We start from the raw sequence: 21,904 nt of genomic DNA, 5'->3' as shown, positions 1-21,904 counted from the left end.
CTCTTTCTCCCTCCCATTCTATCTCTGAAAATAAATGCAAAAATGTCCTTGGGTGAGGATTAAAAAAGACTTTAAAGTAAATTAAGGAAGAACTGCATATACTTTTTTTGGAAGTATTGTTTTGCTATTTTTTTGTGTGTACCTTTTCCCTTCTAGCCTATAAATCCTTGTCAACTCAAGGGTTATAATCTGATTGCCCAGTTGTGGAAATTAATAATGCTGTTATCCTATCCACGTTGGTAAGAATCTAGAGAGAAAATTACTCCAAAAGAAAATTTGAACTGAGAGTTAAGAATTTTGCAGAACATACATAATATTTTTAGTAGAATTAAAAAGAATATTCAATTTAACCTTCTTGCTCCTCTCAGTTTTTTTTCCCCCCAGTCAAATGTATGGTCATATTAAGGTCCTATATTACCAAATGTCAGCATACATTTAATGGTAAAATAATCAATCTAAATTCAGTGAAAAATATCATTTCAAGGATAAAATAAACAAATAAGGGCTGATAATTAAATAATCAATTCACCTTCAATCCCATGGTTTATCCTAGGGGTTGTTCTTTAGCTATATTAAATTTTGATAATAAATAAGATTGACTAGGCATTACCCTGTTTAAGTTACTGGGGAGGAAGTTGCTGTATCAGTTGATATGCCACTCACTCACTTCCTTTAGGGGGTTAGGGATACTCCTAGGGAAAAGCAGGTTACCTGGCCTAAACTCCTTGGAAGTATGCTGGTAACTAGATGTATTGTCAAATAGACCAATGCTATATACTAGAAAGAAGGTCCTTATTTAATAGATGCTCTTATCAGGATCTTTCTGGTTCAGGACTGTTTATAATAAATAAACCTAGGATCTATAGAATTATCAGGCATGGCTCCCTATAAAACATCATATAAACTCAAGTATAAAATGGAGATGTTTCATAAATAAAACACTCCCTTATTGTATGGAATCATCTCATTTGGAGAGCTCATATTTTATTCTAAGCTGGACAGTGTATGTGAGATGTGGAAAGAAAGGATCTCAGAAGCCATCGGAATGTCCCAGAGATCCTGTATATCCCTGAAATTATTTGTAAAATGTGATACTAGGTAAGATCTTTGATTCATGTAAGTCTAACATGATAGTCATTTGTATTAACTTGGTTGCTATCACTGGAAAGATTCCCTATAGGATAGCAATTTTCCTAATTTAGATTTCTTATGGATAAAGCTTTGGAAGAATCATTGGGTTTTGCAGGCTTATCTCAGATGAATTTTGTTGAACCTTGATAAGTAAATTGCATGACATTTTTTTCTTCTTCTCTGATTGTATATTTCCAAGTTGCTATGTAGAAAAGGACACTGCTCATGATTTCCTTCTAGGCTTGAACAGGCTTCTATATCACCCCTTTTCTGGTAAGTAGAGCTCAAGTAAGTAGAGCCACAGAAAAACTTTGCTTGTGTACCTATTATGTACCAGGCATTATGTTATATACTGATATAAATGATGGCAGGACAGACTCAGTCCCTGCCCTTTTGGGGTAGTCTGCAGTTCCTTTTGCCTTGGAGTTTATCTTGGAGATATGGGCAGAGTATTAAAATTGGTAAAAGGAGGGCTAACAGATTTTCACCAAAATACTGAGAGAAATGTTAGGGCTGTATAAGGTTATATATACCCTATCATCTGCATGCTATCTTGAGAGAGTTGAGCAGACTCAGTTGGGGCAATGGCCTAATGGAAATAGGTTGAATTATGAGCAGTTAAAACTAAGGCAGGATCCTAAGGAAGCCTTGAATAGAGGTGAGATAGATTTTTTTTAAATCCTTACCCGAGAATATTTTTCTATTTATCTTCAGATAGAGTGGGAAGGAGAGTGAGGGAGAGAAAGGGAAAGAGAAACATGGACATTAGAGGGAGTGGTTGCCTCCCACACGACCCCAACCAGGGCCAGGGAGGAACCACAACCGAGGTATGCACCCTTGGCCAGAATCAAACCCCTGACTCATTGGTCTGTGGGCCCACGTGATACCACTGAGCCAAACCGGCCAGGGCTGAGATGGAATATTAAAACATATTCAGGAATTGATTTAAATGTCAGGTAGAACAAGTCCATATATCAAGTTTAAAGGATCAGAGAAAGTCTGGGATTGAGATGCAGAAAGAGCATGAACCAAGAGTAGTTGAGAACAAGAGATCTCTTAGAGAGAACTGCTCAGAAGAGCCTTCGAACACTTAGAGCTAACCTTTTCTAGCAGGTGGATGCATGTGGATTGGTTGGATTTATAAGTCTAGAAGCAGAGTGGACATCTTTGCAACACAGACTATTTATATGCCTGTTTTTACATGGCATATAAATGATAAATAAAACACTAGCAAAATTTTTATTGGTGTATTTGAAAGGTTTATGTTCCAAGGAATTAAGTAAATCTTGTAACTCTCATGACAAAAACAAAATAATGTTACCTGGATTTTATTATATCCTAGGAAGAGTTTCTCTAGTTTTACCAAAGGTTGTAAGTTGTTCAGCTCTCGTAGTCTGTTTTCTTCCAGATGAAGTTCCAACAGGGAGCTTGGTTTGGCAAAGGCACTGTCATTAAATGCTCGGATGCGGTTATGGTCCACTACCAATTCCTGAAGTACTAGTAAGTTGTCAAGCCCTTCAACATGACTGATTTCATTCCCTGGAAAGAAAAAAAATGTCATGATATATTGAGTGAGCTCAAACTTTCTGAATTAAAGGTTATCTATCTTCATTAAAATAGTTTTCATACATTTATTTTTGAAAAAGTATTAAAAAGAACATATTTCCAAGGAGAAATAGAAATATAATTTATAAGAAGGCAGCATTGTCAGTAAATAATATTTCTAAAAATTTCCTCTTTATATTTGAAAGATCAAAGTGTGACATACACAATGCATTGACTTGATCCCATCTGTCTGGTCAGTAAATGAGACTATTTGACAAAAGTAGATATATAGCCTGGCCAGTGTGACTCAGTGGTTGAGCATCGACCCATGCACCAAGAGGTGGCTGGTTCAATTCCCGGTCAGGGCACACGCCCAGGTTGTGGGCCAAGTCCTCAGTGGGGGGCATGCAGGAGGCGGCCAATTGATGTTCTCTCTCATCGATGTTTCTGTCTCTCTCCCTCTTCCTTCCTCTCTAAAGTCAATAAAGAAAAAATTAAAAAACTAAAGTAGATGTATAAAAATACTACAAATGATATGCTTCCTGCATATATCTGATTATTCTAGTAGGCATTCAAATAGGTATATCTAATTATTTATTGAAATAAACTAATTTGTTGTGTTAAGTTGGAAAAATACACCTTAATTATGTTTTTATTTCTTTCATAAAAACATATTTTTGTACTACAACCACATTGAAAGATTAAGAATTCATTACATTTTTTAAAAACCTCAATTCATTCTTTATAACCTGTGATTTCTCTCTACTGCAGCAATCAATAGCTTTATAAGTATTAATGATAATTTATATTAGAAGATGACCTTTGAGTTGACTAAGTACTTTTATATGTGTTTTTTATTAAAGTCTCAAAATAGGACAGAGAATATTTTCATTTTTAATAATCATAAAACAGGAGAAATTAAGTGATTTGCTCCAAGACATAAAAGTGGCAACACCAGGCCTAACCTAGACCTTTTACATTTTAAGCTCAATGCTGCTTCCACTATGCCATAAAACGCTGCATTCTCTCATCATCCCCTTTGTCTATTATAAACTAAATTGTGTGTTCCCCCCTCCCCCCATTCATATGTTGACGTGCTAATCTCTGGTACCTGAGAATGTGACTTTATTTGAGGATAGGGTTTTTTAAAGAAGTGATTAGGTTAAATGAGGTCATTGGGGTGAGCCTTCATCCAATATAACTGATGTCCTTATAATAAGATGAGGTTAGGACACAGAAACACACATAGGGAAGACCAAGTGAAGATACAGAGGCCATGGACAAGCCAAGAACAGAAGCCTTCAGAAGTGACCAACCCTGCTGACATCTTGATCTTGGACCTCTAGCCTCTAGAACTGTGACAAAATGAATTTCTGTTGTTTAAGCTACCCAGTCTCTGGTACTTTATTATGGCTGCCCTAGCAAACTAATATATTACTGAACACATGATCCCAGGATCTTGAAATTCTTCACCTTGAAAGTTAACATATTTCATCTAATTTAAGATAGCAACAATTGTTAAAATATGTCAATATTTTATGTACACTAAGAAAGGAAAAAAAAAACTCAGTTAAGTAAACCATGACATACCACCAATTAATAAACAACCAGATTTCATGCCCTGGCCAGTTTGGTTCAGCAGCTGGAGAGTAAGGTGTGGACCGAAGGGTCATGGGTTCAATTCTCAGTCAAGGGCATGTACCTGGGTTGCAGGTTCAATCCCCGGGCCTTATCAGGATCATGTGGGAGGCAACCAGTTGTTGTGTCTCTCTCACATGGATGTTTCTCTCTCTCTCTCTTCCTCCCTCCTTTTCACTCTACTTAAAAATCAGTGAAAAAAACTAGGAAAATGGCTGTGGAGTGAATGGAAGCTACACAGACCATCTCCCAGGACCAAACTGGAATTACAACAAAAATAAAGACAAATTGTCAGGAAAAGGCAATCGAAAAGCAGCTTGGAGGACCACATAACCAGGGACACTGACTCAATCCTGGGCCCTGGGGAGAGGGGGCGCCCCTCCCTTGGAGATTCAACCCCACCCAGTGGCCGTTGAAATGCGAACTGAGGCCCATTAACAACCAGCATCTGCCTCACCCTCTGGAAATCCTCTTACACTGAGCACCTGAGGGAGTTTTTCATTCAACTCAGAAACCAAGGTTCTTCAGGTGACCACTACTAATAGCCTTCAGGCAAAAAAGCTAGAGGATAACTACCATTCCCTGGGCGAGCAACTCTAGCCAGGAAAGGAAGACAGTGGTGTTTAAAGTGGGTCCTCCCTGCCTCATCCAAACCCAGGAGAGGGAGCCACAAACAGCAGAACACCAACACACACAGGGAAAATTTGGCAGGCTCCAAAGCCCACTGTGATAGCCAAAATGATTAAACACAGAAACAAAAGCCAAATAAAGGAACAAGAGACCTCACCGAACATGAGAAAAATGAGGTGCAATTAAGCAAGTTAGCAGAACTAGAATTCAGAGCCATAATCTTGAGGAAGCTCAACAGCATGTGTAAGGACATGAGCACCATGAGTAAAGACATAGAAATGTTGAAAATCAACCAGTTGGAAATTAAAAACCACCAAGACTAAATGAAGAATGACATATCAGAAATAAAAAACACATTGGAAAGTCTAAATAGCAGAGTAGAGGAAGCTGAGGACCAGATCAGTGAATTAGACAATAGGGTAGAAAAAATCAACCAATCAGAAAACCAAAAGGAAAAAACAATTAAAAAGTAGGAAGACAGCTTAAGAGAACTGTGGAACAACTGGAAGCGTAATAACATTTGCATCATGGGAGTCCCCGAAGAAGAAGAAAATGAGCAAGGGTTAGAGAATATATTTGAAGAAATAGTGGCAGAAAACTTCCCTAACTTGATGAAGGAAGAAGGCATTCAAGTTCAAGAAGCACAGAGAGCCCCAAGTAAGAAGAACCCAAACAGGCCCACACCAAGACACACAGTAATCAAAGTGCCAAAAATTAAAGACAAAGAGAGAATCCTAAAAGCAGCAAGAGAGAAGCAACAGGTTACCTCCAAAGGAAACTCCATAAGGCTCTCAGCTGACTTCTCAAAAGAAACACTACAGGCCAGAAGGGAATGGCATGAGGTAATCAAGGTCATGAAAAATAAGGATCTGAATCCAAGACTACTTTATCCAGCAAGGCTATCATTCAAAATAGAAGTTCAAATAAAGAGCTTCCCAGACAAAAAGAAGCTAAGGGAATACATTAGCACCAAACCAACACTGCAAGAAATGTTAAAAGGACTGCTGTAATTAGCAGGAGAAATAGGAAGAAAAATAGAACCACACTAAACAAAAATGGCAATAAATAAGAACATATCAATAATCACCTTAAATGTAAATGGATTGAATGCTCCCATAAAAAGACACAGAGTAGCTGATTGAATAAGAAAGCATGACTAATCTATATGTTGTTTACAAGAGACTCACCTCACAACAAAAGACTCATAGGTTGAAAGTGAAGGGATGGAAGAAAATCTTTCAAGCAAACAAAAAGGATAAAAAAGCTGGGGTAGCAATACTCATATCTGATAAAATTGATTTCAAAATGAAGGCCATAACTAGACACAAAAAAGGCCACTACATAATATTGAAAGAATCTATCCAACAGGAAGATATAACCTTGATAAACATATATGCACCCAATATAGGAGCACCAAAATATATTAAAAATCTTCTGGAGGACTTCCAAGGAGAAATCGACAACAATACAATCATAGCAGGGGACTTCAACACCCCGTTGACAGCACTGGATAGATCCTCTAGACAAAAAATTAGCAAGGAAATAGAGAGTCTAAATGAAGCACTAGACCAAATGGATTTAATAGATATCTACAGAGAATTACACCCCAAAACTACAGAATTCACGTTCTTCTCAAGTGCACATGGGACATTCTCAAAGATAGACCACATGTTAGGACACAAACTAAATCTCTACAAGTTCAAGAAGATTGAAATCATATCAAGCATCTTCTCAGATCACAATGGCATGAAACTAGAAATCAATTGCAACAAGAACATGCAAAGACATTTCAACACATGGAAGCTAAATAGCATGTTATTAAACAACGAATGGGTCAATGAAGAGATCAAGGAAGAAATAAAAAACTGCCTGGAAACCAATGAAAATGAAGACACAACACAAAATCTATGGGATGCAGCGAAACCAGTTCTGAGAGGGAAATTCATAGCACTACACACCTACCTCAAAAAACAAGAAAAGTCTCTAATAGACTATCTAACCTCACAACTTAAAGAACTAGAGAGCAAACAAAAAGAAAACCCCAGAGCAAGTAGAAGGAAGAAAATAGTAAAGATCAGAGCAGAAACAAAGGACATAGAGTCCAAAAAAGACAACTCAAAAGATCAATGAAACAAAGAGCTGTTTTTTCTGAAAAGATAAACAAGATTGATGGACCCTTAGCTAGACTCACCAAGAAACAGAGAGAGAGAACCCAAATACAGAAAATCAGAAATGAAAGAGGAGAAGTAACAGCTGATACCATAGAAATACAGAAGATCGTTAACAACTACTATGAACAATTATATGGCAACAAATTCGACAATCTAAGCAAAATGGACAAATTTCTAGAAACACATAGTCTCCCAAAACTGGACCAGGAAGAGATATAAAACTTGAACAGACCAATAACAACAGAAGAAATTGAAGATGTAATCAAGGCTCTCCCAGCAAACAAAAGCCCAGTCCCAAATGGCTTCACGGGGGAGTTTTACCAAACATTCGAAGAAGAACTAACACCCATTCTCCTCAAACTATTTCAAAAAATTCAAGATGAAGGAAGACTTCCAAACTTGTTTTATGAGGCCAGCATAATTCTAATTCCAAAACCAGAAAAAGACACTACAAAGAAAGAAAACTACAGGCCAATATCCTTGATCAATATAGATGCCAAACTCCTGAACAAAATACTAGCAAATCGGATCCAGCAATATACCAAAAAAATTATTCATCATGACCAAGTGGAATTCATCCCAGGGATGCAAGGCGGGTACAATATTCGCAAATCAATAAACGTGATACACCACATAAATAAAATGAAGAATAAAAACCACATGATCATATCAATAGATGCCGAAAAAGCCTTCGGCAAAATGCAGCATCCATTTCTGATAAAAACTCAGCAGTGTGGGAATAGAGGGATCATATCTTGACATAATAAAGACCATATATGAAAGACATACAGTCAACATCATCTCAATGGGCAAAAACTAAACGCATTTCCCTTAAGAACAGGAACAAGGCAAGGATGCCCACTTTCACCACTCTTATTTAACATAGTACTGGAAGTCTTAGTCACAGAAATCAGACAGGAAGAAAAAATAAAAGGGATCCAAATTGGCAAGGAGGAAGTGAAACTGTCATTATTCGCAGAAGACATGATACTATATGTAGAAAACGCCAAAGACTCCATCAAAAACTTACTAGACTTAATATATGAATTTGGAAAAGTAGCAGGATACAAAATTAACGTCAAGAAATTGATGGCATTCTTATACACCAATGATGAACTCACAGAAAGAGAAACTAAGAAAACAATCACATTTACCATTGTGGCAAAAAAATTAAGATACCTAGGAATAAACTTAACCAAAGAAATAAAGGACCTATTCACAGAAAACTACAGGTCATTGAAAAAAGAAATAGAGGAAGATATAAAGAAGTAAAAGCACATACCTTGTTCATGGACTGAAAGAATTAACGTCATTAAAATGACCATACTACCCAAAGCAATCTATAGATTCAATGCAATCCCCATCAAAATATCAACGACATACTTCACAGAACTAGAACAAATACTTCAAAAGCTCATATGGAACCGAAAAAGACCTCGAATAGCCACAGCAATCTTGAAAAAAAAAAGAACAAAGTTGGAGGGATCACATTACCAGATTTCAGGTTATACTACAAAGCCACTGTAATCAAAACAGCCTAGTACTGGCACAAGAACAGGCATACGGACCAGTGGAACAGAACAGAGAACCTAGAAATGGACCCAAGGCAATATGATCAATTAATATTTGACAAAAGTGGCAACAGCATACAGAGAAGTAAAGACAGCCTCTTTAATAAATGGTGCTGGGGAAATTGGACAGCTACATGTAAAAACTGAAACTAGATCATCAACTTACACCCTACACAAGAATAAACTCAAAATGGATAAAAGACTTAAATGTTACTCATGAATCCATAAAAATCCTAGAAAAAACTGTAGGCAACAAAATTTCAGACATCACACGCAGCAGAATTTTCACTGATACATCACCTAAGGCATAGAAACAAAGGAGAAATCAACACATGGGACTACATCAAACTCAAAAGCTTCTGCACAGCGAAAGATACAATCCTCAAAACGGAAAGGCTACCCACTGTATGGGAGAGCATAATTGCCAATGATACATCAGATAAGAGTTTAATTTCCAATATATATAGAGTGCTCATACGACTCAACAAAAGAAAGACAAAGAACCTAATTAAAAAATGGGCAGAGGACCTAAATAGACACCTCTCCAAACAGGACATACAAATGGCTAAGAGACATATGAAGAAATGCTCAACATCACTAATCATCAGAGAGATGCAAATTAAAACAACAATGAGTTATCACCTCACACCTGAGAATGGCTGCCATCAACAAATCATCAAACTACAAGTGTTGGCAAGGGTGTGGAGAAAAGGGGACTCTAGTACACTGCTGGTGGGAATGCAGACTGGTGATGCCACTATGGAAAACAATATGCTGTTACCTTAAAAAATTAAAAATTGAACTTCCATTTGACCCAGTGATCCCACTTCTAGGAATATACCCTAAGAAGCCTGAAACACCAATCAGAAAGAATATATGTACCCCCATATTTGTAGCAGCACTATTTACAATTGCTAAGATCTGGAAACAGCCCAAATGTCCATCAGTAGACAAATGGCTAAAAAAGCAGTGGTACATATACACAATGGAGTACTATGCAGCTGTAAGAAAGAAAGATCTCTTATTCTTTGAGAATACATGGAGGGACCTGGAAAGTATTATCCTAAGCGAAACAAGCCAAACAGAGAAAGACAAGTATCATATGATCTGACTTATTTGTGGAATATAATGAACATAACAGTCTGAGGAATGGGTTAGTCACAGAGATGTGGAAGTGGGGTATAGACTCACAATCCCCAGAGGAGGGGGTGGTGGGGGAGAGATAAACCACAGAACTTATATGCATGTATGCATGAACAATGGACATGGACAACAAAGCTGGGGACAGGGAGGCAAGGGAGGGGGAGGGGGGAATCAGTGGGGGGGAAAAGGAGACACATCTGTAACAAAAATAAATAAATTCATTAATAATAAAAAAATCAGTAGGAAAGTACCCTTAAGTGAGGACTAACAAACAAACAAAAAACAACAAAAAAAGAAACAACCAGATTTCAGACATATTAAATGTAAAAAGTGTGTGTCTCAGAATTGATGAAATATGGTAAATTTACCATATTTTGCTCTATTCTTATAGAGAAATTTATAACATCACAACCTTCAATAAAATTGCTCACAGAATTTGTTTTCAAAATCATAGATTTTGAAACATTACCAGTGCCTTATGTATAAAATTTAAAAATTTATTCAAGCGCCCTGGCCGGTTTGGCTCAGCGGTTAGAGCGTCGGCCTGCGGTCCTGAGAGACCCGGGTTCGGTTCCCGCTAAGGGCGCGTACCTCGGTTGCAGTTTGTCCCCGGCCCTGGTCGGTTGTGCGGGTGGCAGCCACTCGATGTGTTCCTTTCACATCGATGTTTCTCTCTCTCTCTCTGTTCCTCTCTCTCCCTCCCACTCTACCTGAAAAAAAAAAAAAAAATTTTTATTCAAGCAAAATTGAGAAAAATGACTCAGTTGTGTTAATATATTATGTTCTTGAAATTATCTATTTAGACTACCACTTTTAACATTTTAACATTTAAGTCCAATGGTATAAAAAGCACATCAGATAGCTTGAATGACTGAATAATGTCTAAAGTAGCATATTTTGGCCATAATTCATTTTAAAATGCTCATTAAACATATTTAAGAAAGAAAACTTCAAAACAACTATGCTAAATGTGATTTCAGGACTCTTACATTTCTATAACTAAAATAATTTACAATTGTTTGGGAAACTCCCTCCTATTTAAATAGTTGGATTTTAGATACATTTGACCCTTAATCCTTAAGATTCTAACTTCCTTCCCCACAACCCCACAATGCTTTTCCCCAAAGACTCCACCCTTGCCCACCTTCTTGAAAATATTACACAGCAGTAGAAATATAGGTTCCTTAGCTCTTTCATGGACCCTGGCATAGCCTCATTTCATCACTGCCTACATTTGTATACTCCCCTACAGCTTTTGCCCTGGTCTTAACCTTAGGCTGATCTCAGAATCATCTCCTCCTGTTCAGTATCTTTAACCTAACTCACCTCTTTATAGACCTCACTAGCCACCATCTATGGGATCTTTTACCTTCTTTGAGTATACAACCTCTATCTGTTGCCTTTACTGCCTATCCAACCACTTCCCTCTGAACTGTTTTCACTTTGGTTTTTGCTCTTACCATGTTTCCAGTGTGCTGCAAGAAGTACACTGACATGCTACAAAAATTTAAAATATGCAATACCTGACTATTTAGTCATGGGCATTGACTTCTTTTCCCTTAGATTGTCAAATAAAAAAATGCAATGGCCTATACAGTAATAGCCATCCAGTGTGAATGAATCAAAATTATACTTACTTTTTTGTCAGATCAACAAAAATATATTTTTAGGTATGTTGCAGAATTTCAATGGTTAGTTTATGTGTGCCATGAGATGAGAAAGGTTGAAAAGTCACTGCTCTAAAAGCTGCGAATGGTCTCCTTTTTGTTGAATCCAACTGTCTACATCCAATATTTTTTCTCATAGGTCTCACTCTTTTCATTTGATTTTGAGGCCTTTCGTCCTCAGTTCCCCTGGCATTCGGAATTTGCATTTCTTGGTTTTCTTTCATAATTCTTTGCTAGTTTATAATGCGCAGGTTGGGGGGGGGGCAGGTGTGAAGGTTAAGGGGTAGTGTGTTAGGGTTGTGTGCCTCCACATCTCTTTTTGGCCTTTCACTTCTTTTTTTCTTTATATTTATTTCCTAAGTAAGCACAAACAGTTATGACTTCATGAGCCACTTCCACTGGGATAATTCTAAAATATACATCTCTAGTCCTGACCTGTGGTTTAGTACTACAGTTTGGAAAAGTTCCCATTTTTCTATCTCGAAATTGTCACAATATAGCAGGATAGTTAAGAAGCTAGGAAAATTCCTGGGCAAGTGGAATAGGGAAAGTGAGACAAGAAAATTAAACAAGGCCCAACAGTTTGGGCAGCTTGCAGCCAGTTGTGAATCACAAGATCTTAATCGTCCCCAACCAAGGACACTTGAGAGAAAATGGTTTATACCTCTCCTCCCTAACCAGAGAATACATAGCTTAAATCACCCTGGCCTTGGAAAAGAGAAAACAAAGACCCAATTAATGCCATTTGTGCCAGATAAATCCAAGGACAGATGAAGTCTGAGGGACAAATAACAAAAACTCCAAAAGAATTTGGATGGTATCACTTGAGGGGGGAATGTTAGGCAGGATAGATAGCTGCTAGGTTTGGCTAGGGAATCTTGAAACTTACAGGGGGGAAAAGTATAAAAGTCTTGAACCCCTACCAGGTGGGACCCTCAGACTAGCTGAGTTGCCCGCTTGTGCTCTTGCCAAGTGTACCCTTAATAAATTCGCTTGTTTTGCTTCCTTAATAAATTAACTTGCTTTGCTTCAATACTGCTTTCTGTCACTCATCTAAATTCTTTCTCACAGGAGTACACTTCGACCCAGGCAGCTCTCTAGTAACAACACAAACTGATCTTTTCATCCTGCAAATGAGCAACCTTTCCCAGTGACTTTATCCTGCTATTGCCCAATTTCCTAATGAAATCATGAAAAACATCTCAAACTACTTTTTTCTCTCCTTATATATCTATTTAGTTATTAAGTCCTAGTATTTCCTTCTTTTAAATTACAGCTTTCACCTCTTACTCATTGTTCCTGCTGACACTACTCTAGCCTGGGCCCTTATTGTCATTCATGCTGGATAGATAATGCATGTGCTTTGGAGTCAGAGCTGTGTTTTACTCTGTACCATACCACTTACTGGCATACAAATTTGGACATATTATTTAACCCCACTGAAATTCATTTTCTTTTCTTGTAAAAGCATATAAATTACTGTGTTGGGTTGCTGTGAAGGTTGAATGAGATGTAGAAAACCATCGTGACCAATGATTCAGTAAGTGGCAGCATTACTGTCAGAGGCCGCCTGCATAAGGCTGCCTCATTTTAATTTGCCATGCTAGACACAACAACACAACACATGCTTCTACATTGTTAGATTAAAATAGATCTTCCAGGGTTAGGTTGTCCGCTTTTTTTTTGTATGTCAATGTATCTTTTAAAAGATCTGATATTGTTGTGTCCAGTTTTTAGTTTTTTAAGGCTAAGTCTCCATGTTCTTGAACTAACTGACAAACACCTTTGATAGGCAAAAATATGCATTAAAAATTTTAAATATGGTCTAGAAAAATCTGTCCTTCAGAAAAAAATTACTATACTCGGATCAACTATACAGCTATCTTCCCATATGTCTCACTAATGTATCTCTCAACCTTTCTTCTGTGTCATTAAATAATTTTTTACTTTTTATGTCTTTTATTAAATTTATTGGCATGACATTGGTTAATAAAATTATATAGGTTTCAAGTGTACAATACTATGAAACATTATCTGTATATTGTATTATGTGTTTACGACCCAAAGTCAAATATCCTTTAATCGCCATATATTTGACCCCCCCAAATTGTTAGACTAATGCTCCAAACCCCACTTTTTCTTATGCCACTCTTCTAAAAATTTACATTTTGTACTTATTTTCAACTGTAAAATGAGCATTATCCATCACAATGATCATGTTTAGAATCTTATAACTCAGAGAACTGTATATTCTATTTTCATCAGGTTGGTCTCTTTTCAAGTGCTGACCCATAGACACCATAATCTTGCCCTTGTGACTCTCTCCTTCCCCCACATCCCCACTTGCAAAGCTCTTGGTCAAGTTCACCTTTAATTTAAATTCTATTTGTCTTTCAAAGAGTCCTAGATATATAGAGGGGTTCATGTTTCAATATCTCTTTTCTCTAAACTTCTATTGCACTTAAGGTAATAACACATAGTCAAAACTTAATTTATCTTTGTTTCAGTATGTTTCTACAGGTAGATCAGATCTTAAACTACTTTAGAGCAAGGATCTAAATTATATATAATTATAATAATATGATATTTCTGTATCATTTTTAGTATTTAGCACAATTCTGAGTTTAATAAGTACTTGTGAATTACTCACTGGTTATTTTTTACTATTTTAAAAATAGAATATGATATAAAAGTAAATTATGATGGAATACTATACATAGTCCTAGGATATTGCATTTTCTAAGGCTAAAAAATGTTGCATTCTCTAGGGTAATATTCAATAGTCTTTAAATATTGCATTAACATTATTTATATAAATAACCCTAGAAAAATCCATTTGTGATTACTAAAATATTTTGTCAGTGAATCTATTCTAAGTAAATGTTGATGCTTGTATTTGTTTATCAAAAAGGATGATAATCAAGACAGTTTTTTAATAACAAAGACTTACATATTAACAGTGTTGCTACTCACCTTGTAGAAAGAGAAATTTTAAATTTCTTAGTCGGTTTAGTTGTAGTTGAATTAAATTACAAATTCCATTGTAGCCCAAATGAAGAACTTCTAAGTTATGCATTATTGGAGGCAAATTTTCATTGCTCGTTATATCTCTGAAACACATGCAAGTTTGATCCCATTAACCCAATTTCAAATCAGCAATATAAAAAGACAGTCTCATGTGTACTAACCATAATTTGAAGTTAAAAAAAAAGGACGAATTTCCTAATGTATCAGAATTAAACTGTAATAACCTGTCTCCATATTTTACATAATAATAAATTTTTAGTCTTTAAAAATATACTTATATGGTAAAGTACACAGTTACTTAAAATGAAAAACAAGAGCAAGTGCAATTAGCCAAGAAAGAGAAAAGAAATGCATCCAGATTGGAAAGGAATAAATAAAACTGTCTTTATTCTAAGATGACATGACCTTGTATTTAGACAATCCGAAGGAATTCACCAAAAACAAACAAATCAAAAACACCAAGAAAAATTACTGTACTAATAAATGAGTTCAGCAAAACCACAGGGTAGAATGTTAATATACAAAAATAATTTGGATTTTTATATATCAGCAATAAATTGAGAATAAAATTGAGAATTTTATCTACAATAGTATAAAAAGGAATAAAATACTTCAGAAACATTTAACAGAAGAAGTTCAAAATGTATACAAAGAAAACTACAAAACATTACTCAGATAAATTAAAGAAGGTCTACCTAAATGGAGAAATATTCAATGTTCATGGATTAGAAGATTTAGTATTACTAAAATGGCAGTTCTATTCAAATTGATCAATAGATTCAATGTGATCTCTATCAAAAGCCCTCCTCCCCAGGAAATAACCATCTTTTCCTAACACTTGTAAGAATATCCAAAACAATCTTTAAGAAGAGCAACACTGAAGGGTTTATAATCCTTGATTTCAAAACTTATTATATAAAGCTGTAGTAACCAAACCAATCTGATACTGGTAAAAGGACAGACACATAGATCAATGGAGTAGAACTAAGAGTCCAGAAATAACTTCTACATTTATCATAAAATGCTTTTCAACTTGTAAATCATTTGTTTAATTAAGGGCTTATATCAGAATATTTAAAGAACTCAATAACAGAAAGTCAAACAAATGAATTAAAATATAAGCAAAAGATTTAAATGGTTCACCAAAGTAGATATAATAATGGCTAAAAAGCATATACAAAGCTGCTCAAATAGCATCAGTCATGAGGGAAAAATGCAAATTAAAATTATAATGAAATAGAATTTAAAAACCACTAGAGTAGCTATAATAAAAAAGATAGACAATAACAAGTGTTGGTGAGGCTATGGAGAAATTAGAACCCTAATAAAATATTGTTGGTAACACAAAATGGTGCAGCCACTTTGGAAAGTAGTTCTGCAGTTTCTTAAAAAGTTAAACACTACATTACTATGTGACCCATCAATTTTACTCCTAGATGTCTATCCAAGAGAAGTGAAAATGTAAGTGCACAAAAATATTTCATACAAATGTTCATATCAGCATTATTCATACTTCTCCCAAAGTGGAGATGATCCAAATGTCTATCAACTGATGAATGGATAAACAGTCGTATATCTATACAATGGAATACCCAACATATTCAGCAATTAAAAAAAGGGAACTACTAATACATGCTATAACATGGATGAACCTCAAAAACATTATGCTAAATGTAAGAAGTCAGGTACAAAAGACCATATAGCATATGATTCCATTCATGTGAAATGTCTAGAAAACGCAACTCTATGGAAAGTGAATTAGTGGCTTTCTGGAGCTGGAGGTGGAAAAAGGAATTGACTGAAAACGGATCTGAAGGATCCTTTTGGAGTGTGATGGAAATGTTCTAAAACTATTGTGGTAATAGTTGTACAATTCTATACATATAGTAAAAATTATACACTTAAATGAGTGAATATAGTATGTAAGTATATACTTCAATAAAGCTGTTAAAAACTAATATGAATAGTCCCTAATATAAAGGACGTACATAAATCAAATGTTCATAGCAGCTTTAATCAAAATAGCCTCAAACTGGAGACAACCCAAATGTTTACCAATGATAAATAAATAAACAACTTGTCATATAATCTATATAATGGACTACTACTCAGCAATAAAATGAATCACTGACACTTGCAACAAATCTCAAAAGAATTATGCTAAGTCAGACACAAAAAGACTACTTACTATATGATTCTAATCATATGAAGTTCTAGAAAAAGGCAAATTTTATGTATAATATAATATATGATATGATATAATATAATATACAGAATATGTAAAATGTAATATGTAATACATAATATATAATATGTAATTTATAATATATATATATATTTATGTTCTTCCAAAAAGGTGTAGGAAGGTGGAAAGTATGTTCTCATCCTCTTCATTAATGTATCTTTTCCGTTGATGCTGGGGCATTAATAATCAGATAAATAATGTAGAAACAAAAATAAAACAAAGGAAACCTAAGCCTATGTTCCTAGGTTAGAAGTTCTTTTGTGGGGTGATGAAAATGCTCTGGAATTAGATGGTTGTAATAGTTGCACAGCTTTGTGAATATACTAAAGTAATCACTAAATTGTACATAGAGGGTAAATATATGGTATGTGAATTTTATCTAAATTAAAAAAACACAAAGTCATTAAATATACAAGGTTTGCTTCATTCTCTCTTTTTACAACATGGGTGAAATGGAGGAAGCAGGGGAAAAAATCAATGACAAAGGAGTGTTTTAGTATCTATTTATTTGTGAAGTTCATCTTTGGCATATAGCAATTAAGTATTAAAATAAACTAAATGTATGTTACTGCTATCATTAATGTGACTCACTGCTTTTAAAATTCCCAACCAAAATTATTAATAATTGTTAAAAAAACAAAAGAACAATACCTGTTTATTTTTGAAATTCCTTGCTGTCCATAGCCACTTGAAGGCACTTTCTGGTAGAGCAGCTGTCTGTTGGTCAAGTGACTCTGAGGCTTTAGTCTGGGCATGATTGATTCAATATGATTATAGTTGAGGCATAAGACCTACCAAAAGAATACCTTATTAATCAGGCATTAAAAATAAATGCATATGTATATATGTGTGCGTGTATATATGTGTGTGTATACATGTATATATATATATTTTTGGTTTGAGATTATTAACATCTTAAAAGCTATTAAAATGGTTGGGCTGTACAACATAATTTAATAATATCAGTTTTATTATTTCTTTTTAATTTAATTAATTAATTTTTGTTACAGATGTTTCTCCTTTTCCCCCCATTGACACCCTCCTCCTGTCCCCCGCCCCCAGCATTGTTGTATATGTCCATTGGTTATGCATATATGCCTATAAGTTCTATGGTTTAGCTCTTCCCTCTCCTTGTCTCCCTTTTCTGAGGTTTGTCAGTCTGTACTCTACTTCTATGTCTCTGGGTCTATTTTGTTCATCAGCTTGTATTGTTCATTATATTCTACAAGTAAATGAGATCATGTGATATTTGTCTTTCTCTGACTGACTTATATCGCTTATTGTAATACTCTCCAGGACCCTCCATGTTCTCTCAAAGGGTAAGAGATTTTTCTTTCTTACATCTACCTAGTACTCATTGTGTATTTATACCACAGCTTTTTTATTCACTCATCTATTGATGGACACTTGGGCTGTTTCTAGATCTTAGCAATTGTAAATAGTGCTGCTATGAACATAGGGGTACCTATATTCTTTCTGATTGGTGTTTCAGGCTTCTTAGGATATATTCCTAGAAGTGGGATCACTGGGTCAAATGGTAGATCAACTTTTAATTTTTAAAGGAAACACCATATTGTTTTTCACAATGGCTGCACCAATCTGCATTCCCACCAGCAGTGTACTAGAGTTCCCTTTTCTCCACACCCTCGCCAGCCCTTGTTGTTTGATGATTTGTTGATGGTAGCCATTCTGGCAGGTGTGAGGTGATACCTCATTGTTGTTTTAATTTGCATCTCTCTAATGATTAGTGATGTTGAGCATTTTTTTCACATGTCTCTTGGCTATTTGTATGTTCTATTTGGAGAGGTGTCTATTTAGGTCCTCTGCCCATTTTTTAAATTGAGTTCTTTGTCTTCCTTTTGTTGAGTTGTATGAGTACTCTATATATTTTGGAAATTAACCCCTTATCTGATATATCATTGGCAATTATGCTCTCCCATATAAGTGGGTTCCCTTTCCATTTCAATGATTGTTTCTTTTGCTGTGCAGAAGCTTTTTAGTTTGATGTAGTCCCGTGTTCATTTTCTCCTTTGTTTCTATTGCCTTAAGTGCTATATCAGTGAAAATTCTGCTGCGTGTGATGTCTGAAATTTTGTTGCCTACATTTTCTTCTAGGATTTTTATGGATTCATGAGTCACATTCAAGTCTTTTATCCATTTTGAGTTTATTCTTGTGTATGGTGTAAGGTGATGATCTAGTTTCATTCTTTTGCATGTAGATGTCCAATTTTTCCAGCACCACTTATTAAAGAGGCTGTCTTTACTCCATTGCATGCTCTTGCCACCTTTGTAGAATATTAATTGAGCATAATGTCTTGTGCCGATTTCTGGGTTCTCTGTTCTGTTCCATTCATCTATAGGCCTGTTCTTGTGCCAGTACCAGGCTGTTTTGATTATAATGGCTTTGTAGTATAACCTGAAATCTGGAAATGTGATCCCTCCTACTTTTTTCCTCTTTTTCAAGATTGCTGTGGCTATTCAGGGTCTTTTTTGGTACCATAAAAACTTTTGGAGTGTTTGTTCTAGTTCTGTGAAGTATGTCGTAGGTATTTTGATGGAGATTGCATTGAATCTATAGATTGCTTTGGGTAGTATGGACATTTTAATGATGTTAATTCTTCCAGCCATGAACAAGATATATGCTTTCACTTTTTTATATCTTCCTCTATTTCTTTTTTCAATGTCTTGTAGTTTTCTGCAAATGGTCCTTTACTTCTTTGGTTAAGTTTATTCCTAGGTATCTTAATTGTTTTGTTGTGATGGTTAATGGGATTGCTTTTTTAGTTTCTCTTTCTATGTGTATAAAAATGCCAATGATTTCTGGATGTTAATTTTGTATCCTGCTTTTTTGTCAAATTCATTTATTAAATCTAGTAGTTTTTTGATGTAGTCTTTAGGGTTTTCTATGTACAATGTGATGTCATTTGCAAATAATGACAGTTTCACTTCTTCTTTTCCAGTTTGGATCCCTTTATTTTTTCTTCTTGTCTGATTGCTGTGGCTAAGACTTCTAGTACTATGTTAAGAGTGGTGAAAGTGGACATCCCTGTCTTATTCCTGTTCTTAAGGGAAATGCTTTTAGTTTTTGCCCATTGAGTATGATGCTGGGTGTAGTTTGTCATAAATGTCCTTTATTATGTTGAGATATGATCCTTCTATTCCCACTTTGCTGAGAATTTTTACCAAATGCTTTTCAGCATCTATTGATATGATCACATGATTTTTATCTTTCATTTTGTTTGAAGTGTATCACATTTATCGATTTATGAATGTTGTACGAGCCTTGCACCCGTGGGATAAATCCCACTTGATTGTGATGTATAATTTTTTAAAAATATTGCTGGATTCGATCTGCTAAGATTTTGTTGAGGATTTGGCATCTATGTTCATCAGGGATATTGGCCTGTAATTTTCTTTCTTTGTAGTGTCTTTATCTGGTTTTGGAATTTGGATTATGCTGGCCTCATTAAAAGAGCTTGGAAGCCTTTCTTCTTCCTGAATTTTTTGGAATAGTTTGAAGAGAATAGGTTTTAGTTCTTTGAATGCTTGGTAAAACTACCCTGTGTAGCCTTCTGGACCAGGGCTTTTGCTTGCTGGGATTTTATTGATTACTTCTTTTATTTTCTGTATTGTTATTGGTCTGTTTAGGTTTTCTGACTCTTCCCTGTTGAGTTTTGGAATAGTATATGATTCTAAGAATTTGGCCATTTCTCCTAGGTTGTCGAATTTGTTGGAATGTAACTGTTCATAGTGTTTCCTTACAATCCTTTGTATTTTTGTGGTGTCCATTGTTACTTTATCTCTTTCATTTCTGATTTTATTAATTTGGGTTCTCTCTGTTTCTTGGTGAGTGTAGCTAAAGGTTGATCAATCTTGTTTATCTTCTCAAAGAACCAGCTCTTGGTTTCATTGATCTTTTGTATTTTTTTTTTTTTTTTTTTTAGTCTCTATTTCATTTATTTCTGCTTTGATTTTTATTATTTCCTTCCTTCTACTAACTCTGGGTTTTTCTTTTTGTTCTATTTCTAAAATTTTAAGTTGTTGGGTTAGATAGTTTATTAAAAAATTTTATTTCTTAAGGTAGGCCTGTATTGCTATGAACTTCCCTCTCAGAACTGCTTTTGCTGTGTCCCATAAATTTTGTATTGTTGTGTGTTCATTTTCATTAGTTTCCAGAAAGTTTTTTTATTTATTTCTTGATCTTATTGGTAACCCATTTATCATTTAATAACATGCTATTTAGTCTCCATGTGTTTGAATGTTTTCATTGTAATTGATTTCTAGTTTCATGCCACTGTGATCTGAGAAAGATGCTTGATATGATTTCAATCTTCTAGAATTTGTGGAGACTTACTTTGTGTCCTAACATGTGGTCTATCTTCAAGAATGTTCCATGTGCACTTGACAAAAATGTATATTCTGCAGCTTTGGGGTGAAATGTCCTGTAAATATCACTTAATCCAACTGATCTAGTTTGTCATTTAATGACTCTGTTTCCTTGTTAATTTTTTGTCTAGAAGATATATCCAGTGGTGTCAGTAGAGTGTTAAAGTATTCCACTATGATTGTGTTGCTATTTATTTCTCCCTTGTAGTCCTCCAGAAGTTTTAAAACATATTTTGGTGCTCCGAAGTGTGGTGCATATATGTGTACCAGGGTTATAGCCTCTTGTTGGATTGATCTCTTTAATATTATGTAGTGACCTTCTTTGCCTATTATTAAGGCCCTTGTTTTGAAGTCTATGTTACCAGATATGAGTATTGCTACACAAACATTTTTTTCATTTCCATTTGCCTGAAAAATTTTTTTCATCCCTTCACTATCATCTTGTGTGATTTTTGTTGTGAGGTGGGTCTCTTGTAGACAGCATATATATGGGTCATGTTTTCTTATCTAATCATCGACCCTATGTCTTTTGATTGGAGCATTTAAGCCATTTACATTTAGGGTTATTATTGATAGATACTTATTAGTTGCCATTTTTATTTTATGCCTGTGTTCTCTCTCTCTTTCTATTTCTTCTTCTTCTTACAACAGTCCCATTAGCATTTTTTGCAGTGCTGCTTTGGTGGTGGTAAATTCCTTTAGCTTTTTTTTTTTTTTTTTTGTCTGTGAAGCCCTTTATTTCACCTTTAA

The 21,904-nt window shown here is 35.2% G+C and overlaps 1 protein-coding gene across 1 annotated transcript in view; it reads right to left on the bottom strand.

Moving 5' to 3' along the window:
- LRRC9 (leucine rich repeat containing 9) overlaps nt 1-21,904 on the bottom strand; it is a 127,657-nt gene that overhangs the window by 31,098 nt on the left and 74,655 nt on the right. Inside the window, exons 25-27 of the mRNA XM_036280590.1 lie at nt 17,420-17,559; nt 14,470-14,606; nt 2,453-2,670 (exon numbers count right to left, since the gene is read on the bottom strand). Of these exons, the coding sequence (XP_036136483.1) occupies nt 2,453-2,670; nt 14,470-14,606; nt 17,420-17,559 (495 nt within the window). The remainder of the gene's footprint in view (nt 1-2,452; nt 2,671-14,469; nt 14,607-17,419; nt 17,560-21,904) is intronic.

This window comes from Molossus molossus, unplaced genomic scaffold (assembly GCF_014108415.1).
Source record: "Molossus molossus isolate mMolMol1 unplaced genomic scaffold, mMolMol1.p scaffold_m16_p_1, whole genome shotgun sequence".
Classification (NCBI taxonomy): Eukaryota; Metazoa; Chordata; class Mammalia; order Chiroptera; family Molossidae; genus Molossus; species Molossus molossus.
This window is presented reverse-complemented; position numbering and strand designations above follow the sequence as displayed.